General features: G+C 39.4%; 1 protein-coding gene across 1 annotated transcript; it reads left to right on the forward strand.

Moving 5' to 3' along the window:
* Window positions 1-1,948: 1,948 nt before the first annotated feature.
* On the forward strand, window positions 1,949-2,410 carry LOC104243089 (uncharacterized). Its single transcript, XM_009798235.1, has one exon. It carries the CDS (start codon window positions 1,949-1,951, stop codon window positions 2,408-2,410), a length of 462 nt encoding a protein of 153 aa, XP_009796537.1.
* Window positions 2,411-23,907: the final 21,497 nt, after the last annotated feature.

Below are 23,907 nucleotides of genomic sequence, written 5' to 3' on the forward strand. Positions count from 1 at the left end.
CTTTTCGCGTTTATGTACAGAAATTTGTACACTATTTGTATATATATGTCTTAGAAACATACAACTTATTATTGTAAATGTTATCTTTTATAAAAGTTGAAATCATGTTCTTTGTCTCTTTAATTTCATGTCCTATTTATTATTATTTTATGCTGAGACTTAATGAATTTACGAAACAAAATTCATTGACATGATTGTAAACACACTAAAAACGATTCTAATATTGGTTAAACATTTAGATATAGATGATATGAGTAGAACATATTAACTTTTTAATTGCATGCTAAATGCAAAGTCAACATTTTAATCGTTTTGCTTAAGTGTGTAATCACATGCATAAATTGATTGACATATATATTGATGAGTAAAACTAGTAAAATTGTCTCTTATATTAGACATTGCATCGATAAGTATCATTTCTAACTTAAACGAGGGTGACAATCTGAATGCCGAAACTTACGATGTATGGAGTCGTAAGATGTGGTATGTGCAGGAAGAGCAAGACGTTCTTGAAGAAATAAATCATGTTATGAGTCACCCAGAGGAGGATAAGACTACTTAAAATATAAATAATTTTGAAACTTGTAATATTTGGAAAAGGAAAGGTTCCGCTGCGCGTGGAATTATTGTAAGTTCAATGGTTGATGATTTTATTCATAAAGGTGAGCAATACCCTACTACTCAAGCTATATGGACACACTTAAAAGAGGCATATGGTGGTATAACTGTAACTCACATTAGATAGCTGACAATCAAGTTTGACACGTATAGGAAGCGGCATGATCACAGTGCCAAATAACACCTAAGGGTGATGTCAAACATGATTGCTCAACTCAAAAGTGTTGGTCATGTTCTCTCTAACGAGCAACAGATTCATGTAGTACTTTGGTTTCTTCTCAATAATTGAGAACATCTAAAGGTTAACTTGACTTATAACGATAGCATCAAAATTTTTGCTGACGTTACCCGTTATGTGAAGGTTGAAGACAAGTGACTTGGTGTTGCTAAAGCTATACCTAGTGCCTTTGTGGCAGAATCAAGTGGTACAAAGACTTCAAACTTCAAGCGCAAGAGAAACTAGAAAAATAACGGAAAGAGTAAGGATATTGGAGAAGGATCCTCCGAGAAAAGAAACAAGTCAAATTCCAAGAAGGAAAAATGATTTTACAAGAAGAAAGACAAGAGCAAGATGAAGTGCTACAATTTCTAAGTTCCGGACCATTTTGCTCATGAGTGCACTGAGCCGAAAAATGTAGCATTTCAAAACGCATATCTAAGTGTTATATATGTTTATAGCCCCATTTTACCAAGTGAAACTTATCATGTGTAGATTATAGACTCACAGGACACCAACCATATGAGCCGTGATAGAGAAGAGTTTATAAAGTTTTATCGAGTTCCACTTCGATCAAGGTATGTACATGTGAGAAATAACGCAAATATTGAAGTTAAGGGAACACGCAATTGCAGAATGGACATGTGTGGTGGCCGATCTTTGATGTTGCATGACGTTCTATATGTTCTAGAGATTCGACGAAACTTAGTCTTTGTGTTTGTTATTCTAGATTTAGGTTTCAATTTGAACTTGAGACGCAATGGTGTCACAATTACTCTAGACAATATTTTTTTGGCGTAATACATACGGAGACACCTAAAGTTGGCACGATCTCTCACTTAGACACTTAAACTAGACCTCTTTCCAATTGGACACGTTTCTTAGGCAATTCTCATACCAATTAGACATGTTTTTTGCTGGCTTATTAATTAACCAAGCGCGTGTTCTGCAATTTCCGTCTATGTGGCAAAAGTAACCATTATAAATCGTGCCACATCATTTTATTTGTCCACCTCACTGTCCACCTCAGCTATATAGTGTTATTTCCACTAAAATATAGATAATGAAGTTTGAATTGGCCAAGCGTGGTACTGTGTCATCAACAGGAAGAGAATGAGCAGAGGTATCGACAACAACAATAGGAGGAAGAAGAAGGCGGAAGACGACGAGGTTGAAGAGCTGTTGTGGGAGGCAGAGGATGACGTATTCCTCAAGCTCAGCCTCAATTCCCATATGGCTCGTGGTTCTTCCACCCAATTCATCAATCCAGATCTCGATCAACGTTTACGTGCCCTCAAATCCAAGCAAACCCCCAAAACCAAAAACCCTATTCCCCAACAACCATGTTCAACCTCTACAGCTTCCGATGTTAACTTGTTTCCCAGATTTGCAGCTCTCAAAAGCTCATTTCCCGCTTATTCTTCTTCGGCTAACCAACAGGTTGCGGAGGAGAATGAAGAGGATGACGATGAAGTTGAGAAGGTGATTAAGTGGGCCATTGATGCTGCTAGGCTTGACCCTTCACCTCCCTCTGAGACTAATGAAGATGAAAATAGTGAGGATGATGTCAGCTAAGCGGAAATGATTTATGAGTGTGTGTGGTATCCTTTTTGTTTTCTTCCAATCACAAATACTCACCTTTTCGTTTTCGGCTGAATTTGAATCTGGTATGGGATTCGAAAGAAGAATAGCGATTTGAGTCGGAGAAGATGACGGAAAGTGGAGGAGGCAATGGTGGAAATGGTGGTGGACATAAAGAAGAAGAAGGAAATAAAAAAAAACAAAAAAAAAACTTTTTTTTGGGCTTTTCACGCGCCCATATTGGGTGAAACTCACTTTATGTGCCAACTCAGCAAGAAGTGTTTAATTGGAACAAAGTTCATGTAACGTACGTGCTCAATAGGAACTCTCTTAAGTTCAGGTGTCTAAATGAAAGATCGTGCCAACTTTAAGTGTCTCCGTATGTATTATGCCTATTTTTTTATAGTTTTGGACATCGTTATGATGGTTTTATTATGTTAAATTGTAATCCTTCTACATATAACTCTTATGTTGACTGTTGTGTTATGGTATGTTATTCTAATAATGATGATGTTGATATTATTACATGGCATGCAGGATTAAGTCACATAGGGCAAGATCGAATAAATAGATTGGCTAAGAAAGGACATGATCTTTCTCTAAAATTGAAATGTTAATGTGTATAAATTATCTTGCCGGAAAGATACATGTAAAACATTTGGAAAGACTAAGAGAGCTAATTTTACCTTGCAATTAATCAATTATGATATATGTAGTTCAATGAATGTGAGGGCTAGATTTGGTGCTTTATATTTCGTATGTTTATTGAGAATTTCACATGTTTTGGTTATGTCTATTTGATTTTACGTGAATCTGAAGCACTTGAATGCTTTAAGAGATATTTGAATGAAGTTGAGAATTAATTAAACAAAAGGATTAAGGCATTAATAGCTGATAGATGGCGTGGATATCTATCAGAATAATTTGTAGAATTGTGTAATAAAAAGGGCATCACCAACAATTACTATATCTTACATAGCTTTACAAAATGGTTTAGTATAAATGAGGGAAAGAACACTATTGGACATGATAAGGTCCATGATGGCGCAGGCAAATTTACCTATCTCATTTCAGGAAGATGCATTATTGGTTGCAACCTACATATTGAATAAAATATCTTTTAACTCAATTTCATCTACTTTTTATGAGCTTTGGACTGGTCATAAACCAAAATTTAAATGATTTGCGACCTTGGGGTTGTGCTGTATATGTAAAAAAATTCTTTTAGTAAGTTTAGAAAACTAGGTCCAAAAGGCAATAAATATGCCTTTATAAGACACCTAGAACACTCCAAAGGGTATGTGTTCATAAGTAAATTAGAGGATGAAAGTGATACTGAAATGTTGAGTTTTGTTAGTAAAAACAAAAGAGGTGTGAATAGAAAATGATGGGAAAAGAAATGAAGGAAAATAAAATTTTGAATTAGTTCATTTTACAAAGGAACTTTGTCCCTCATTGGATAGGAATAGGGAAATTCTTGTGCTTATATATGGAAGCACTTCTTCTAGCTCTTAAAGAGTTGAGAAGAGAGCAAGCCTCGCGCCGTCGTCATTATCGCTTGCTCGGCTCGGCTTCGGCTTCGGATTTATTTCCCTTTTCCATCTTTTAATATTTTATTTTCTAATATTTTTTGCGGAAAAAAAATGAATTTGGAAGATCAAGTGGTCGAGTTCGCGACCAAACATTCTATTCAACAGAAATTTAAATAATTTATGCTGAATAGATACCTTATCAATGAACAGGCATCTGTTGGGACTCAACTTTGTTGGCTACAAATAGAGATGCTTAGCCTCATTTTCCACCACAAAAATTTAAACATCTCTCCTCTCTATCTTTTGCATTCTGCATAGCAAAAACTTAAGCATTTTGTGTGATTTTGCTCCGCCATTTGAGTTCGCCGAAGTACTGTGATTTGAAGTGCCGCTATCACAAAATAGTTATTTCGTTCTATCCTGGTAGGAATTAATCTGAAACCTTGGGCAACTGTGAGGGGATTAAATTCCTTAAGGACATACAAGAAACTTATGGGTCCGAAATTTTTCTATTTTGTTTTCTTAAACTAACGTTTACTGATTTTCTGGTTTTAAATACAATAAGATAACAAGCTTAAGGAATTTAATAATTATTTTTGTATTCATCTTACTTTCTGTTTTGGGAGACTAAAATCGTAGTGATTTTCTACTCCCATTTTGAAGATTAAAATTTTCGAATTTTCTACTCCAGTTTGAGATTAAAGTCTTTGTGACTTTCTACTCAATCCGAGATTAAAATCCTTGTGATTTTCTAGTCGGTTGTTTGTATTCGGTTTGAAGATATAAAAACTTCATCGAGATACTAATTCTGTTTGTGTCAATTTCTTTTACAAAAAAATGACAACAAGTACGGAACAACAAAATGGTTCTGTTAGAATAACTACTGCTGCAATGGCTACAGTGTCTTCAAGTCGCATAATGCCTGCACCGGCAGAAAAGCCCGAAAAATTTTCCGACGTGGACTTCAAACGCTGGCAGCAGAAAATGTTCTTCTACCTGACTACACTCAGTCTGCAGCGCTTTATTAGGGAGGACGTTCCAGTCTCGGGAGAAGAGACTCCGGCTAATGAACGATTTGTGGTCACGGAGGCATGGAAGTATTCTAACTTCTTATGCAAAAATTATATATTTAGTTGTTTGGAAGATGTCTTGTACAACATTTACAGTGTAATGGAAACTTCGAAAGAGTTGTGGAACGCTCTTGTAAAGAAGTATAAGATGGAAGATGTCGTACTTAAGAAATTTGTTGCCGCAAAGTTCTTGAACTTTAAAATGGTTGACAATAAGTCTGTCACAACTCAAATTCAAGAACTGCAAGTCATCTGACCTCCTTTGCTGAAGGAGTAAATCAAATTAATATTTTTATTAAAGATATTGATTTTATTATTAATTCTAAATTTATGATTGTAGGTATGGTCATAAATGAAGCGTTTCAAGTTGCGGCATTTATTGAAAAGTTGCCTCCAATATAGAAGGACTTAAATACTACTTGAAATATAAGCGCAAGGAGATGACGTTGGAAGACCTTATTGTTCGCTTAAGGATTGAAGAGGACAACAAGGCTGCAGAAAAGAAGTCTCGTGGAAACTCAACAATAATTGGTGCAAATATTGTTGAGGAAGCTTCGATGAGCAAAAAGGGAAAGAAGCCGTCTGGACCAAAGAATTACCCAAGCAAAAAGAAGTTCAAAGGTAATTGCCACAACTTTGGAAAGGTTGGACACAAGGCTACTAAATATCATGCACCAACGAAGGATAAGAAGAAAAGCCAAGCCAACATGATTGAGAAGAATGATGAAATAGGCGATTTATGTGTCATGCTTTCGTAATGCAACCTAGTCGAAAATCCTAGAGAATGGTGGATTGATTCGGGGACAACTCATCATGTTTGTACCAACAAGGAGTTGTTTACTACTTATACTCCTGCTGGACCCAACGAGACAGTTTTTATGGCAAATTCTGTTACTGCAACAATTGAAGGAACATGCAAGATAGCTTTGGAGATGACTTTCTGGCAAGATTATGACTCTAAATGATGTCCTTCATGTTCCTGAAATGCGGAAGAATTTAGTCTTGTCATCACTTCTAGTCAAGAACCGCTTTAAGAGTATTTTCTCTTCCGACAAGGTTTTAATTAGTAAGAATGAAATGTATGTAGGAAAACGTTACCTTACTGAGGGCCTTTTCAAACTCAATGTAACTGCCATTGATACGAATAAAAATTCAACTTCTTTTTACTTGCTTGAGTCAAATAATTTATGTCATGAATGTTTAGGCCATGTCAACTTCAAAACTTGGTGAAAAATAATTAATTTAGAAACATTGCCTAAATTTGAATACAATAACTCGAAATATCAAATATGTGCAGAATCAAAGTATGTTAAGCATCCTTATAAGTCAGTTGAAAGGAATTCAAATCCTTTAGACTTAATTCACACAGATATTTTTGACATAAAGTCAATACCATCTCGCGATGAAAAAAAGTATTTCATAACTTTTATTGACGATAATACTAAATATTGCTATATTTACTTACTTAATAGTAAAGATGCAACAATTGGTGCATTAAAACAATACAAAAATGAAGTTAAAATGCAACTAGACAAAAATATTAAAATGATAAGAAGTGATAGAGGCAGCGAATATGAATCTCCTATTGAAGAAATATATTTGGAATATGGCATTATTCACCAAACAACTGTCACTCACCGCAATCTAATAGAATTGCGGAAAAAAAAAGAATAGAACGTTAAAGGAGATGATGAATGCCTTGTTAATAAGTTCTGATTTACCTTAGAACTTGTGGGAGGAGCTATTCTTACAGCTAACCAAATACTCAATCGAGTTTCCCATAGCAAAACACAATCCACTCCATATTAAAAATGAAAAGGAAGGAAACCCAACTTAAAATATTTTAAAGTGTGGGGATGTTTGGCTAAAGTGGAAGTCCCTAAACCAAAAAGAGTAAATATTGGACTAAAAACCGTTGATTGCGTTTTCATAGGATATGCAACAAATAGTAAGACATATCATTTTCTGGTTCATAAATTAGAAACTCCTTCATATTAATATGGTAATTGAATCATATAATGCTGAATTTTTTGAGAATATTTATCCATATAAAATGGATTGTGAGTCGTCTAGTGAAAAATCTAAGCGACCTCGGGAAGAAGCAAAGGAAAGTACTTTTGATGAGAAAAATCCAAGACGTAGTAACGTTAAAGAACGACTACTTCCTTTGGACCAGATTTTTTGGCGTTCTTATTGAAAAATGAGCCTCAAACATTCAAAGAAGCAATGTCTTTCTTGGAAGCACAATATTGGAAAGAGGCATTCAATAGTGAGATATAATCCTTATTATGTAATCATACTTGAGAATTGGTTGATCTTCCTCCAGGAAATAAACCTTTGAGTTCTAAGTGGATTTTCAAAGGAAAATGAAAGCTGATGGTACTATTGATAAAAAAGGCAAGATTAGTTGTTAAAGGGTTTTGACAATGAGAAGGTTTTGATTACTTTGACACATACTCGTCGGTAACAAAGATTACATCTATCCGGTGTTAATAGCGTTAGCCGCTGTGTATGGCCTTCAAATCCGTCAGATGGATGTGAAGACACCCTTCTTAAATAGAGATTTGGAGGAAGAAATTAATATGGAACAACCTGGAGGGTTTGTAGTTCCCGGAAAATAACAGAAGATATGTCGACTTGTTAAGTCACTTTGCGGACTAAAACAAGCATCAAAACAATGGCATGCGAAATTTGACCAAACAATATTGTCAAATGGTTTCAAGATCAATAAGTGTGACAAATGTGTTTACATTAAGAATACTCCAAATCAAATAGTCATTATTTGTTTATATGTGGATGATATGTTGATAATGAGTAACACATTGCTAACATAAATGCTACTAAGCGCATACTTACTAGTAAGTTTGATATGAAAGACTTAGGAGTTGCCGATTTAATTTTGGGAATTAAGATCCTTCAGACTCCTCAAGATCTAGCTTTGTCTCAATCTCATTATATTAAAATGGTACTTGAAAAGTTCAAATATTTGGACTTTAAAGAAGTAGAAACGTCAATTGATTTAAACCATACTCTTGTAAAGAATAAATGTCAAAGTAAGTCTCAATTGGAATATGCTCGAGTGGTGGAAAGTTTGATGTACATTATGAATTGTACACGACCTAATTTAGCTTCTGCGATAAGTAAGCTTAGTCGATACACAAGTAATCCCGACCAAGCTTATTGGATAGCAATGAAACGAGTTTTGGGATATTTGAATATATCCAAGACTATGCATTGCATTACAATAATTATCTCGCAGTTATTGAGGGATATAATGATGCAAATTGGATTACCAGATCAACGGAATCAAAATCCACAAGTGGATACATTTTTACCATTGGTGAAGGAGCAGTGTCTTGGAAGTCGTCCAAATAGACATGCATCGCCCGCTCTACAATGGAGTCTGAGTTTATAGCTTTAGACAAGGCCGGTGAAGAAGCTAAATGGCTCCGGAATTTCTTAGAAGACATTCCATTTTGGCCCAAACCTCTGGCACCTGTATGTATATATTGCGACAGTCAAGCGACAATAGGAAGAGTTGGGAGCGCTATGTATAACGGAAAATCTCGTCACATACGAAGGCATAATACCGTTAGACAACTACTCTCTATTGGATTTATCATAATTGACTATGTAAATTCAAAATATAATGTATCAGATCCGTTTACAAAAGGCCTACCTAGATAGGCGGTTGAGAAGTCATCAAAGGGAATAGGACTATGGTCGAGGACAAGTCACTGTGGCAGTAACTCTACCTAGAAGACTGGAGATCTAAAGATCTAGGTTCAAGAAGATCAAACAAAGTCATTAATGACGTTCAGCATTGTCAAATAAAATTTTGGCCCATTCTCGTGATGAAGACAATGTTCAGTACCCAGGATAAATCGTTAAAACTTTTTAATGATTTCTAAGTTTGATACGGGGTATATCAAATAGTGTATCTACGGGACAACACGTTTAGGAATCACCTATGTAAGTGTGAAGTGTAAGCCGCTTCAAGGAGAATGTTGTAAGGCCAACTCTCTACACACCTATGAAACCAGACGGTGCTCATCGCTGAAACGAACACAACAATGAGAACCAAAGACGGTTAAAGGTTGATTGTGTGACATATAGTTGTCTAGGTATACACCAAAGTTCGATGGTTCAAAGATATCAAATCGACCGATTGATCGAGTATATCCGACATATGTTCACTACGGAAAGTTCAAAGGGAAACCTACTTATCCAGGTGCGATTAATTCTTACTTGCGAATCACACAATTTTTTCATGCATATTTGTTTCGGATAGCCATTCCTCATTCATGTGGAGGATTGTTGGGTTTTGTTAGTAAAAACAAAAGAGGTATGAATGAAAAATGGTGGGAAATAAAATTTTGAATTAGTTCATTTTACAAAGGAACTTTGTCTCTCATTGGATAGGAAGAGGAAAATTCTTGTGCTTATATATGGAAGCACTTCTTCTAGTTCTTAAAGAGTCGAGAAGAGAGCAAGCCTCACGCCGTCGTCCCCCGCTCGGCTCGGCTTCGGCTTCGGCTTCGGCTTTGGATTCGGATTTGGTCAATTGATATGATTGATAATTTTTTGGACCAAATTTTTTTTTCTTTTCCGTCATTTAATATTTTCTTTTCTAATATTTTTTCACAGAAAAATATGAATTTGGAGATTGTGGAATTATTTTCCAACGGTCGAGTTCGCGACCAAACATTCCATTCAACAAAAATTTAAATAATTTCTGTTGAATAGACACCTTATCAACGAACAAACACCTTTGCACCCGTTGGGACTCAACTTTGTTGGTTATAAATAGATAGGCATAGCCTTATTTCCACCACTGAAATCTGAACATCTCTCCCCTCTATCTTCTGTATTATTTTTCAAAAGCAAAAACGTAAGCATTTTGTGTGATTTTATCCGCCATTCGAGTCCGTCGAAGTTCTGTAATTTGAAGTGCTGCTTCGCAAAATAGTTATTTCGTTCTATCCTGGGAAGAATTAATCCGAAACCTTAGGCAACTGGGAAGGAATTAAATTCCTTAAAAACACACAAGAAACTTGTGGGCTCGAAATTTTTCTGTTTTATTTTCTTAAACTAACGTTTACTGATTTTCTGGTTTTGAATACAATAAGATAACAATTCAATCACGAGACGTCATATTTATGGAAAATAATTTTTCAAAGAAGGGCAAGATAGAAAATGGAGTCTCTTTATGAAATGTTGAATTCAGATAGTGAACAAGTGTCTTCTGGAACGTTTAATGATCAAATCGACAAAGATCCTGTTCTTGATCCAAGGGGAGTTCTCAATCCTATAATCCTTCAGATGAATCCAAATTTCAACTGCGAAAGAGTACCAGAAAAAATATACATAGACGTACTTATTATACTGAAGATTACATTTTCTTGGTATATCTCACATAAATGGATAAATCAAATTTTGTGATCGAGGCTTTATCGAACTTTGAAAAAGATGAGTGGATGAAAGCAATAAAAGAAGAATTAGAGTCCATGAAAATCAATCAAGTCTAGGATTTAGTTGACCTTCTGCATGGGCATAAAGATATTAGGAACAAATAAGTTCTCAAAGTTAAACATGAAGTAGATGGGTCAATAAAAAGATACAAGGCACAATTTGTGGTAAAACTGGAATACATTTTGAGAAAACATTTTAAATAGTCATGAAGTTTACCTCAATTTGCTTACTGTTGGCTATTGTTATACGTTTGGATTTAGAATTACACCAAATAGAGACGGAGACAACTTTTCTCAATGGATAACTAAATGAGAAAATTTGCATAGAGCAACCTATAAGTTTCATCGTTAAATGTTGTACATTGAAAATATTTATTTATGGCTCGAAGCAGTCTTCAAGGTAATGGTATTTGAGATTTTACAAGGAGCTAAACTCGCATGATTTTACCATGATCAATGAAGACCACTAGATCGATGTAAAGAAGTCCAATAAGATATTTATAATTCTTTCTCGTTATGCGGATGATATTTTATTGGCCGGAAATAATTTGAAGTATCTGAAAACTATCAAGTTTTAGCTATCAGAGTCATTTGACATGAAAGATATGAGTGAGGCAAACTATATCCGTAGAGTTGAAATTCAAAAAGACTATTTAGTATTTAAATGTTGTCAGTAGCTTGATATACGCTATGGTGTGTACTCGTTCGGACATTTGTTATGCCGTAGGTCTATTTTGCAGTTACAATCCAACCTTGGAAGAAATCATTGAAAAGTTGTGAAGAGAATTTTCAGATACTTGACAGGAACTGTAGATTATTCATAAATTATAATGAAAGTGATTTATATAGAATATAAAGATGATGATTGGGCTGGTGAACGGAATGATAGAAAATCAATATTCGGTATGCTTTATTACTTAATGGTAGTGCTATTTCATGAAAAAGTAAGAAACAAACTTGGACAGCCTTTTCGACAATGGAAGTTTAGTTCGTGGCTTGTGCATCTGCAGTGCAAAAATGTCACGACCCCAAAATCGACCCGGTCGTGATGGCGCCTATCGTGAAACTAGGCCAGTCGACACAATCCCAAATCAAACCAATATTTCCTAATAAAGAATGTTTGAAGCTATTAATTAAGAAAAATCCCATGACAAGAGTCTAAATATCAAGTGCGGAAAGAAACATAAGCCTGACATAGGGGTGTCACAAGTCACGAGCATCTACTAAGGTCTGAATACAATGAAGTCTATCACAGTTTAGAAAATACTAAATCATTCTAAGGAAGATAAGAGGGAGAGGAGCAAGGCTGCGAACGCCTTGCAGCTACCTTGCCGACTCCAAAATGACCCACTGGATGAAAGATCAGCGCTCACTATCACGATCAGCAACTCCTGGATATGCACACAAGATACAGAGAGTAATGTGAGTACGTCAACTCAGTAAGTAATAAAAGTAAATAAAGACTGAGCAGTAAGAAAACACATAATCCACGTCATAACACTACAGTAAGTACAATATATTTCCAAAATAGAATATAAATCAAATCATCTTGTTAAAATCCAATTCCAGTAAAAATCCTTTGAAAAATGTCTTTCTAATAGTTTCAACAAAGATTCAATGAATCTTAGAGTAAAAATGACGAAAATCATAAATAGCCCCTCGGGCAAGACATGTATCATAAACCACTCCTCGGGCATAATATCAATCAGAACCAGCCCCTCAGGCAACTTCACAATCACTCGTACTCAGCCCCTCGGGCACAACACGAATCAAGAACAGCCCCTCGGGCAATATCATATCACTCACTTTGGGTACCCGGCTCACTGGTGGTGTATAGACTCCGAAGCGGCTCCTACAGCCCAAGCACTAAAACAAGCCATCTCGTGGCATAATAAATCAGGCCCCCGGCCTCTCATATATCACAAATCAATACAATATGCTGCGGCGCACAGCCCGATCCCATGATATCCTCACAACACAGGCTCTCGGCCTCACTCAATCAGAAACCTCTCAAGCCACTCAGGCTAACAGTAAAAACATGGTGCTCAACCCAAATAAGACTGAGTTATTAAATCAGTAAAACATGGCATGACTGAGTACAAATATTAAATCAAAACAGTGCGGAATAGTAGTAAAAAGCCCGTAAGGGTCCAAACAGCTTGGCACGAGGCCCAAATATGGCAATCAGCCCACAACATAGTAATATTTTCTAAAATACACAAGTATCAAGTAGTTTTCAGTCAAATACTCATCTTAGTAGTCGCTACGGGAAGGACCAAGTCACAATCCCAAATGGTGCACGCCCCCACGCTCATCATCTAGCGTGTGCGTCACCTCGTAATAGTGAAACAATGTGAAATACGGGGCTTCGTACCCTCAGGACAAGATTTACAATCATTACTTACCTCAAACCGGACAAAAATCTACTCTGCCATGCCCTTGCCTCTCGACTCGGCCTCCAAATGCTTCAAATCTAACTAAAATCAGTATCACATCATTAATACACGCTAAAGAAACAAAGCCCATGCGAAAATTATCAAATTAAATAAAATATCCCGAAATTGGCCAAACCCGACCCCACAAGTCCATACACACCAAATTTACCAAAATCTAACCTCATTTGACCCCTCAATCGTCCAATTTTAACTCGCAAGTTCCAAGCCCTAATTCCCCAATTTTCACCCTTAAATCCCACAAATTTCATGCTTAATCAATTGAAAATCACCATAAAATTGAGTTTTAGGTTCATAAACATTACCTCAATGTGTTTCCCCTTGAATCCCTCTTCAAAATCCCTCAAAAGCTTCAATCCCGACTTCAAACTAGTGGAAATGGGCAAAATTTCGCGAAGGGGTCAATTTATACTTTCTGCCCCAAGGATTCCGCACCTCCGGACAATTCCTCGCACCTGCGGTCCCAGGTGAGCACATGCAAAAAGTCACTTAAACGTCCAAGACCGCATCTGCGCCCCAGGCACCGCACCTGCGGTACCGCAGATGCGTCCAAATAACTGCATCTGCAGTTCTTCTCCTAAAGGCCAAACTCTATATTTGCGATCTCAGAATCGCTTCTGCGGCCTCGCACCTACGGTCCCCAATCCGCAGGTGCGGAAATGACAGAAGCAGTAAAATCAGCAGCATCAACTCAAGCCAAACTTTTCGTCAACCACCCAAATTCATCCCGAGGCCCTCGAGACCTCAACCAAACCTGCCAACAAGTCACATAACACCACTCAAACTTATCCCAACCTTCGGAAGACTCAAAACAACATCAAAACACCAAATCACCCTCAGATTCAAGCCTAAGGATTTCCAAACTTCCGAATCCCGTAAACGATGCCAAAACCTATCAAACCTCATCCGAATGACCTGAAATTTTGCACACACATAAAAAAAGACACTACATCCCTACTCCAATTCACGGAATCCCATTCCGACCCCGATATCAAGATTTCCACTACCGACTGAAAAACGCCAAATTTCCAATTTCGCCAATTCAAGCCTAAATTTACTACGGACCTCCAAATTACATTCCGAACATGCTCCCAAGTCCCAAATCACCTAGTGGAGCTATCCGAACCATAAAAACACAATTTCGAGATCATTTACCCACAAGTCAACTTAAGAGACTAAGTGTCTCACTCCACCCTAAGACCACTCCGAACCCAACACAACCAACACAAATGATAAAATACAGCTGAACAACACACAAGGAAGCAGAAATGGGGGAAACGGGGTTGTAATTCAGGAAACGACCGGCCGGGTCATTACATCCTCCCCCTCTTAAACAAACATTTGTCCTCGAACGAGTCAAGAAACATACTTGAAGCCTCAAACAGGTATGGATATCTGTTCCGCATCTCCCGCTCGGTCTCCCAAGTAGCCTCCTCCACGGGCTAACCTCTCCACTGCACTTTCACTTAAGTTATATCCTTTGATCTCAACTTTCAGACCTGCCGCTCCAAAATAGTTGTTGGCTCCACATCATAAGTCAAATAACCGTCTAACTGAACCATGCTGAAATCTAAAACATGAGACAAATTACCAATATACTTTCAGAGCATAGAAACATGAAATACCGGATGCACACTCGACAAGCTAGGTGTCAAGGCAAGCTCATAAGCCACCTCTCCGATCCTCCGAAGCACCTCAAAAGGTTCAATGAACCGAGGACTCAATTTGCCCTTCTTCCCAAATCTCATAACACCCTTAATGGGTGAAACCTTTAGTAGAACCTTCTTCCCAACCATGTAAGACACATCACGAACCTTCCTGTCAACATAACTCTTTTGTCTCGACTGCACTGTACGAAGCTGCTCCTGAATCACTTTTACTTTGTCCAAAGCATCCTGCACCAAGTCTGTACCCAAAAATCTGGCCTTGTCCGGCTCAAACCAACCTACTAGAGATCTACATCATCTCCCATATAAAGCCTCATATGCAGCCATCTAAATACTCGACTGATAACTGTTGTTATATGCAAACTTTGCGAGCGGTAGAAATTGATCCGACGAACCCCTAGAATCAATGACACAAGCGCGCAATATGTCCTCCAATATCTGAATAGTGTGCTCGGACTGCCCGTCCATTTGAGGGTGAAAAGTTGTGCTCAACTCAACCTGAGTACCCAACTCTCACTGCACAACTCTCTAAAACTGCGATGTGAACTGAGTACCTATATCCGAAATGACGGAAACTGGAACCCCATGTAGGCGAACAATCTCTCGGATATAAATCTCAGCTAATCGCTCTGAAGAATAGGTAATACACACAAGAATGAAGTGCGTGGATTTGGTCAACCGATCCACAATCACCCAAATAGCATCGAACTTCCTCAAAGTCTGTGGGAGTACAACTACAAAATCCATGGTGATCCACTCCTACTTCCACTATGGAATATCCATTTGCTGAAGCAAACCACCTGGTCTCTGATGCTCATATTTCACCTGCTGACAATTGAGGCACCGAGCTACAAATCCCACTATGTCTTTCTTCATCCTCCTTCACCAGTAGTGTTGTCTCAAATCCTGATACATCTTTGTGGCACCCGGATGGATGGAATACCATGAGCTATGGGCCTCCTCTAGAATCAACTCCTGAAGCCCATCTATATTGGGCACACATATCCGGCTCTGCATCCTCAATACCCCATCATCACCAATAGTCACATCTCTAGCATCATCGTATTGAACTCTGTCCTTGAGGACAAGCAAATGAGGATCATCATACTGGCGCTCTCTGACGCGATCAAACAAAGAAGACCGAGAAACCACACAAGCTAAGATCCGACTGGGATCCGAAATATCCAACCTTACAAACCGATTGGCTAAGGCCTGAACATCAACGGTAAGAGGTCTCTCCCCAACAGGAATATATGCCAAACTGCCCATACTCACCGCCTTCCTACTCAAGGCATCAACCACTACATTGGCCTTCCCTGGATGGTAAAAATAGTGATATCATAATCCTTTAGTAGCTCCAACTATTTCTGCTGCCTCAAATTGAGATCATTTTGCTTGAACAAATGCTAGAGGCTACGATGATCAGTAAACACCTCACAAGACACACCATATAGATAATGCCTTCAAATATTCAACGCGTGAATAATGGCAGCCAACTCCAAATCATGAACAGAGTAATTCTTCTCATGGGTCTTCAACTGACGAGAAGCATAAGCAATCACTCTACCCTCTTACATCAACACACACCCAATACTAACTCTAGAAGCATCACAATATACTGTATATGAACCTGAAGCTGATTGTAAAACTAATACTAGAGTTGTGGTCAAGGTTGTCTTGAGCTTCTGGAAGCTCGCCTCACACTCATCCGACCACCTGAATAGAGCACCCTTTTGAGTTAATTTGGTCAAGGGTGATGCAATAAATGAAAATCCCTAAACGAACCGATAGTAATAACCTGCCAAACCAAGAAAGCTGCGAATCTCTATGGCTGAGGACAGCCTGGGCCAACTTTGAACCGCCTCCATCTTCTTCGAATCAACCTAAATACCCTCACTAGACACCACATGCCCCAAAAAAGCCACTGAACTTAGCCAAAACTCACACTTGGAGAAATTTGCATAAAGCTTCTCCTCCCTCAACGCTGTAATACAACTCTCAAATGCTCAGCATGCTCCTCCTGACTACGCGAGTACACCATAATATCATCAATGAATACAATAACTAACGAGTTAAGATAAGGCTGAAACACGTTGTTCATCAAATGCATGAATGTTGTTGGGGCATTTGTCAGCCCAAAAGATATCACAAGGAACTCATAATGACCATATCGGGTCCTGAAAGCTGTCTTAAGAATATCCGAGTCCCTGATCTTCAACTGGTGATACCCTGACCTGATATCAATCTTGGAGAACACTCTCGCCCCCTAAAGCTGGTTAAATAAATTGTCAATACGAGGCAAAGGATACTTGTTCTTGATAATGACTTTGTTCAACTGTCTGTAATCAATGCACATCCTCATCGTGCCATCCTTCTTCTTCACAAATAGAATAGGTGCACCCCAAGATGACACACTAGGCTGAATAAACCCCTTATCGAGGAGTTCCTAAAGCTACTCCTTCAACTATTTCAACTCCGCCAGTGCCATACGATATGGTGGAATAGAAATGGGTTGAGTGCTTGGCACCAAATCAATACCAAAGTCTATATCTCTGTCTAGTGGCATGCCCAACAAGTCTGCAGGAAACACATATGGAAAGTCCTTCATTATCGGGACTGAATCAATGGTAGGAGTCTTTGCACTAACATCCTTCACGAAAACCAAATAAGAAAGACAACCCTTCCCAACATACGCTAGGCCTTCAAAAATGAAATCACTTTATTGGGAACATAATCCGTCGAACCTCGCCACTCAATTCGTGGCACACTGTCTTAGCATGATAGTCCAAAATAGCATGACATGGAGATAACCAATCCATGCCCAATATCACATCAAAATCAACCATATAAAGCAACAGAAGGTCCACTCGGGTCTCCAAACCCCCAATAGTCACCACAAACGACCGATATACGCGGTCCACCATAATAGTATCACCCACCGGAGTAGATACATGAACAGATGAAACAATAGACTCACGGGGCATATCCAAATAACAAGCAAAATATGATGACACGTATGAAAAAGTGGAACCAGGATCAAATAATATAAAGGCATCTCTGTGGCAAACTAAGACAATACCTGCAATCACGGTATCTGAAGCAATAGCATCTGGTCTGGCTGGGAGTGCATAGAAACGGACCTGACCACCATCTGATTGACCTCCCCCTTTGGGGCGACCCCTAGCTGACTGTCCACCACCCCTAGCTGACTAGGTGGATGGTGAAGTAACTGGTGCTGAAGTCGATGGCTAACTCCTCTACTAAGGTAGAGCCCATGACGACGAGGACACTGCCTCCACATATTCCCCAACTCTCCACACTTATAACAACCCCCTGGTGCTGGACACAGGGTTTGAAGGGAACCCCTAGCACCGGGATAACTAGCAGAAGAACCTGGCATGGAAGAGCCCTAAACTGATGGAGCACGGGACGAACCCTGGGCTGGAAGGGAGGTAAGTGATAAATGGCCCTGATGAGAACCGTGAGAACCATGGCCCGATGATTCCCTACGATAAACTGGGTAGGCTGACTGAGCACGCCTGAATGTACGACCTCTATCGTGCTGAAACTGACCCCCATGAGGAGTACCACTAAATCCACCCTGACCACGAGGCCTCTTGGCCTCCCCCTCAGCCCTCTCCTGACCACGAACCATCTCAATATGTCGAGCTATGTCAACAACCTCATCAAAAGTAGAACCAGATGCTCTCTCTGGTCATGAGCAATCGAAGCTGATAATCGAGGCCATCTATAAACCTCATGATCCTCTCTTGGTCTGTGGGAACCAACCAGACCGCATGACGAGCCAACTCAGAGAACCGCATCTTATACTTCGTAACAGATATATCACCCTAACAAAGCTGCTCGAACTGCCAGCGTAGCTCCTCTCGGCGAGACTCAGGTATAAACTTTTCCAGAAAGAGAACGGAGAACTGCTACCAAGAAAGGGGCACTGCGCTAACCGGCCTACGCCTCTCGTAAGCCTCCCACCAAATAAGTGCATCCCCAGAGAACTAGAAAGTAGTGAATGAGACCCCACTGGTCTCCAGAATACCTGCGGTCTAAAGCATCCTCTAACACTTATCCAAGAAACCATGTGCCTCCTCACCCTCAGCACCACTAAATGACGGAGGCTGGAGTCTCCCAAACCTCTCCAATCTACGATGCTCGTCCTCTGTCATAACAGGAGCTACATAGTCCTGAGCAGCTGCAACCGACTGGGTTGGAGGTGCCCCTAATGTCTGAAGTCCCTGTATAACCTACTCAGGTGTTCGAGCGATGGGAGTTTGAGTGCCTCCCCCTGCCTGAGAAGTAGTTGCGGCCATAGTAACTGAGACTGCCTGGGCCAGGCTAGTGCATACTGATAGAATCTGGGCTAGGGCCTCCTGAAGGCCTGAAATAATAATAGGCACAACCGGTGCCTGAGCTGGTCATGTTGGAGCATCCACAACTAGGACCTGGTCATGAACTGGGGTGGCTGATGGATCTGTAGGTGCTGCCCTAACTATTGTGCGGGCTACACCCCTACCCCTACCACGGTCTCAACCGCGATCTCGACCTCTAGTGGCCCCAACTGGTGGTACTAGTGGTCGTCCGTCCTGTCCAATAGCACGTGTCCTCACCATCTGTGAGAGAATACAATAACAAAAGTTTAGTTACTAGAATCAACAGATTCGCATGACAGGAATTCAAGAATGTGAAGTTTTTCCTAAAGGTTCTGCAGTCTCTCGAAGATAAGTATAGACGTCTTCGTACCGATCCGTAAGGCTCTACTAAACCAGCTCATGACTCGTGAGACCTATGTAACCTAGGCTCTGATACCAACTTGTCATGACCCCAAAACTAACTTGGTCGTGATGGCGTCTATCGTGAAACTAGGCCAGCCGACACAATCCCAAATCAAACCAATATTTCATAATAAAGAACATTTGAAGCTATTAATTAAGAAAAATCCCATGACAAGAGTCTAAATATCAAGTGCGGAAAGAAACATAAGCCCGACATCGGGGTGACACAAGTCATGAGCATCTACTAAGGTCTGAATACAATGAAGGCTATCACAGTCTGGAAAATACTAAAACACTCTAAGGAAGATAAGAGGGAGAGGAGCAAGGCTGCGAATGCCATGCAGCTACCTTGGTGACTACAAAATGACCCGTTGGATAAAAGATCAGCGCTCGCTATCACGACCCGCAACTCCTGGATCTGCACACAAGGTACAGAGAGTAATGTGAGTACGCCAACTCAGTAAATAAAGATTGAGCAGTAAGAAAACACATAATACACGTCATAACACTATAGTAAGTACAATATATTTCCAAAACAGAATATAGATCAAATCATCTCATTAAAATCCAATTCCAGTAAAAATCCTTTGAAAAATGTCTTTCTAACAGTTTTAACAAAGATTCAATGAAGTTTAGAGTAAACATGACGAAAATCATAAATAGCCCCTCGGCAAGATGATCGCTGCCAACTCGACGCTACACTAAGGTAGGAAGAGCGGGTCGCAATAGTTTTTACCCGATATGAGGGTCGGGATCGATTTCCCCAGGGAGCTAGTAGTAGAGTTGGATTGTTTGTCTAGCCTAGAGATGTGTTTGTACTCCTAATATCACTTCAAACATTTTTGGGTTTTCGGATTATAACTATTTTTATAAAATTATTGATTAACATTAAAAAATTCTACGAGAATATTGCTAAGTTGTATCTAATGGGAAGAAGGGCACTAGGGTCGTGACACTACCTAGGTGCTAATTGACGGGTATATGTTACTAAGGTTCGATTGACATAATTGGGGCTTATGCTATAACTGTTGCACAATTTTACCCACTCTCACACCTCTCGGTAGAGAAAGTGATTTTTCCCAATTGACTTTCGAGAGACCAAATGGGTAGGCAAATTATACCAAGCAACTAGGGTTCAAGTAGGGTAATTACTCTCTCGAGGTTTAACCCGTTAATTGGGACTATCATTTCTCATGAGTCCATCCCAATTCCTTGTTGAGTCAATTTTGAGGTCATAGACTCTCTTTCTCAAGAAGAGTTAAACCCACAAAGCTTGAATCAATGTTTGCAACCACCAATTCTAGATTAAAACATAAAATCAACCCAAATAGCAAACACTCATAGTCAATCTAACATTAGATGGTAACACCCATAAATTACCCACACTGGGGTTGAACCACAACCCTAGCTTATGGGTTTAGCAACTCATGCTTGAAGAAGAAAATAAAAAAATAGATGAAGAACTAAGCATATTAATTAATTGCTAAAATTAAACTACAAGAATCTATTGTAAATATAAAGCAAAAGTGCCAAAAATGGCTACAAAATTCGTTCTCACGAGTGCAGCCCTTGTCTGGTATATCTGATTACCTAAAAAATGGTAAAATATTCTATTTATACTAGGCTAAAAAAATTAGACAAAAATGCCCTTGCGGGGTCAGTGCGGGCCACACTAAATGAACCGCGGCCGCCATGGGCTCTTGACTTTGACTTTTGCTTCTCTAAACTTGGACTCCGCGGCCCGCGTAGAATGGACCGCGGCCGTGGAGGTAGATGGCGCGTCACGCGTAGAATGGACCGCGGCTGCGGAGGGAGATGGCGTGGTCCGCGAAAGTAGTGCGGTCGCAGAGCCTTCACCCCGGACCGCAAGATGTGTACCGCGACCGCGCTTCTTCTGGCATGATTTACCAACTCTCTAAACCTCCTAGTGCGGCCGCATTCAACTTTGCGCGGTCTGCACTGGGCCTTCTTTCCTTAGATTTCTTGGTTTTTGATACTTGAGCAGGTTTCACTCCTTTTTTTGAGCCGATCTTTGACATTTCGTCACTTTGATGATCAAACCTGCAATCAAGCACAACTTATGAGCCTTTTAGGACTATTTTGTAACAATATATGATCAAAGCATAGGCAAGTAGGGGCGTTTTTTTAAAACCCTAACTTATCAACTCCCCCAAACTTAAACCTTTGCTTGTCCTCAAGCAAACAAAATAAGACCCACCCCTTAAAGGAAAATCCAAGTAATTCCAGCTGTCCTAGAGTAACCTCAACAAGCATCAATTGGGACTAACAATTGCCCTCAATACGAATGGATCATTAACAAAATTTAAACTTTGAAAAACTATGGATCAAGTGTGACACAAGAGCATCAAGAATTGACTCATTACATCAAAGAACTATCTCAATTACTTTGGTCGCTGTGGAACCCAAACTCACACATCCTCAACTCTCCCTAAGCAAAACCTTACCTTTTAGAGTATAAGCACACAAACCAAGGTTAATGAGAATTCACTCGTCTCTCTCAAGGAAAGGTCACAAGTCCGGCTCTAAGTACCATATGCTTGACCCTTATGTAAGTATCCACTAATGCGAGCATCATCCAACTCAAGATCATATAGGGCTTTTGTGGAGTCAATGTGAAGGCTTTTGGTTCAGGGTAGGAAAAGTTGTTGGTCTAATGGGTTCCATCTTCCCTTAAGCACTTCTTTTGATTCATTTTGGCACAATTCTCTTTGACTCTTTGAGTATTTCACTTCTTTTCAAGGGGTTAGAGAGATACACTGTCACTCTTTCTTATGCAATTCAAAGCATTTCTCCCTTTTCTACTTTTTCCACACCTTTTTCACTTTTATTTTTCTTGAATCCCGTTTTATTCTTTGCACATTGGGCTTTCTTTTTGTCTTTTTTTCTTTCTTTTTGTCTTTTTCATTACCTTCCTTTCCTTTTGCTTTTGTATCTTTTACCACTTTGTTTCCTTTCTTGTCTCCCCCCCCCCAAACTTAGACTTTTGTCATTACTCAAGGGACGATTTGGGTGCCAACAGAGGGTATAATTTAGAATGGGTATAGGCTTGTAGCATTAGTTCTTGAAAGAAAAAAGGTTTAAGGCTCAAAAGGGTTAACTAGGGATTATATCATTGGTAGGCTATGGAATTGTTCGACTATTATTTGGATCAAGGAGAGCCTATAATCATTTCTCAAGTCGAATTTTCACTCAAAATTTTGCCTCAACAAACATTCAGGGCAAGTTCTAGACTATTGGCTCGGGACTTGGACTCACAATTCGATTTCTCACCATACACACTCAAGGATTGCTAAAGACATAGAGTCGAGGGGCCCACAACAACCTTTGACACGATTGAGCACACAATAGTCCCGAAAGACCACATGATGTTTTTTTGGTCAAAACAAGATTCTCAAGGTCACTACTTTCACCATCCTAAACACAACCACTTGTCTTTGACCATGGGATCAAAGGCAAATGTGTTAGGCCCAAGTGAAGCTTTGCTTGAGGTACCCTTAACTATAAACTACTAAAAATAAAAGAAAAATAAAAAATGGAGTCAAACCCTTAAGAAGGTTGTCACGTCATCCATCATAGGGAAGAGCCACCCGGTTCGCACAATACTCCACCCTTGGAAAGAACCGTGGCATTAAAAAAACCAAGGGCTTATCGAAAGCGCCAAAAATGAAACAACAAGGCTGTGAGCCTATCTACTAAGCTAAAAATGAAAAATTTGTACGAAAATCGAAATTAAATAAATATTTACAATAGGGGATTAGAATATACAACGGGGGCTGAATATATACAAAAATGTAACTTTATATACAGACCAAAGAAAAGATTAAAAGTGCGATAAAAGTAACTAAATATAAAGTTATATACAGACCAAATAGAAAATCAACAGAAACATAAACTAAGTCAATTAATATATACAATCATCCGGATAAAAGGTAGAGCGCACCCCCACAAATGAAAGTTGGCATTGTCCCCAATGCCAACTAAACAAATAAGCATCAAAAATCAAGATGAAAGTATATAAGAGCTCCCCAAGCCTCGTCTGTATGCATGGGAACATGAGTGGTTGGGAACCTCAGACTAGTTCCCGGTCTCCTACTGCTCAGCTGTTGGGACTGGGGCCTGGACCTATACGGGCTGAATATAAGGAACATCCGGTGGCTGACTGGAGGAAGCCTCCGGTGGGTCCGCCAACTGGATGATCGCCTCATCTGCACTAGAGAGCTTCCTCTTCTTCTTTGGAAGTTGCTGTGTCTGCTCCTACTGTGGCTTTGCTACTAGTGCTGCTGCTGGGGCTGGATCCTCGAATAGCAAGTCTAAAAGCAGATGGTCTGCCTTCGGTTTGTCAACATCCTCCCTCAGTGCCTTCACAGACTCCTTGGAAGCCCGTGTTTTGCGCAGCTTCTTGTGCTCCCTGGCAAGATCCTTCAGGGCCTTGCCATGAGAATCCATTGTCTTAGCTAAGGTAGCCTGAGAATCAAGGATCTTTTGCTGAT

This window comes from Nicotiana sylvestris, chromosome 11, assembly GCF_000393655.2.
Source record: "Nicotiana sylvestris chromosome 11, ASM39365v2, whole genome shotgun sequence".
Lineage (NCBI taxonomy): Eukaryota > Viridiplantae > Streptophyta > Magnoliopsida > Solanales > Solanaceae > Nicotiana > Nicotiana sylvestris.

Coding starts and splice junctions, on each gene's coding strand:
- LOC104243089 (XM_009798235.1), top strand. CDS start 1,949: ATGAGCAGAGGTATCGACAACAACAATAGGAGGAAGAAGAAGGCGGAA.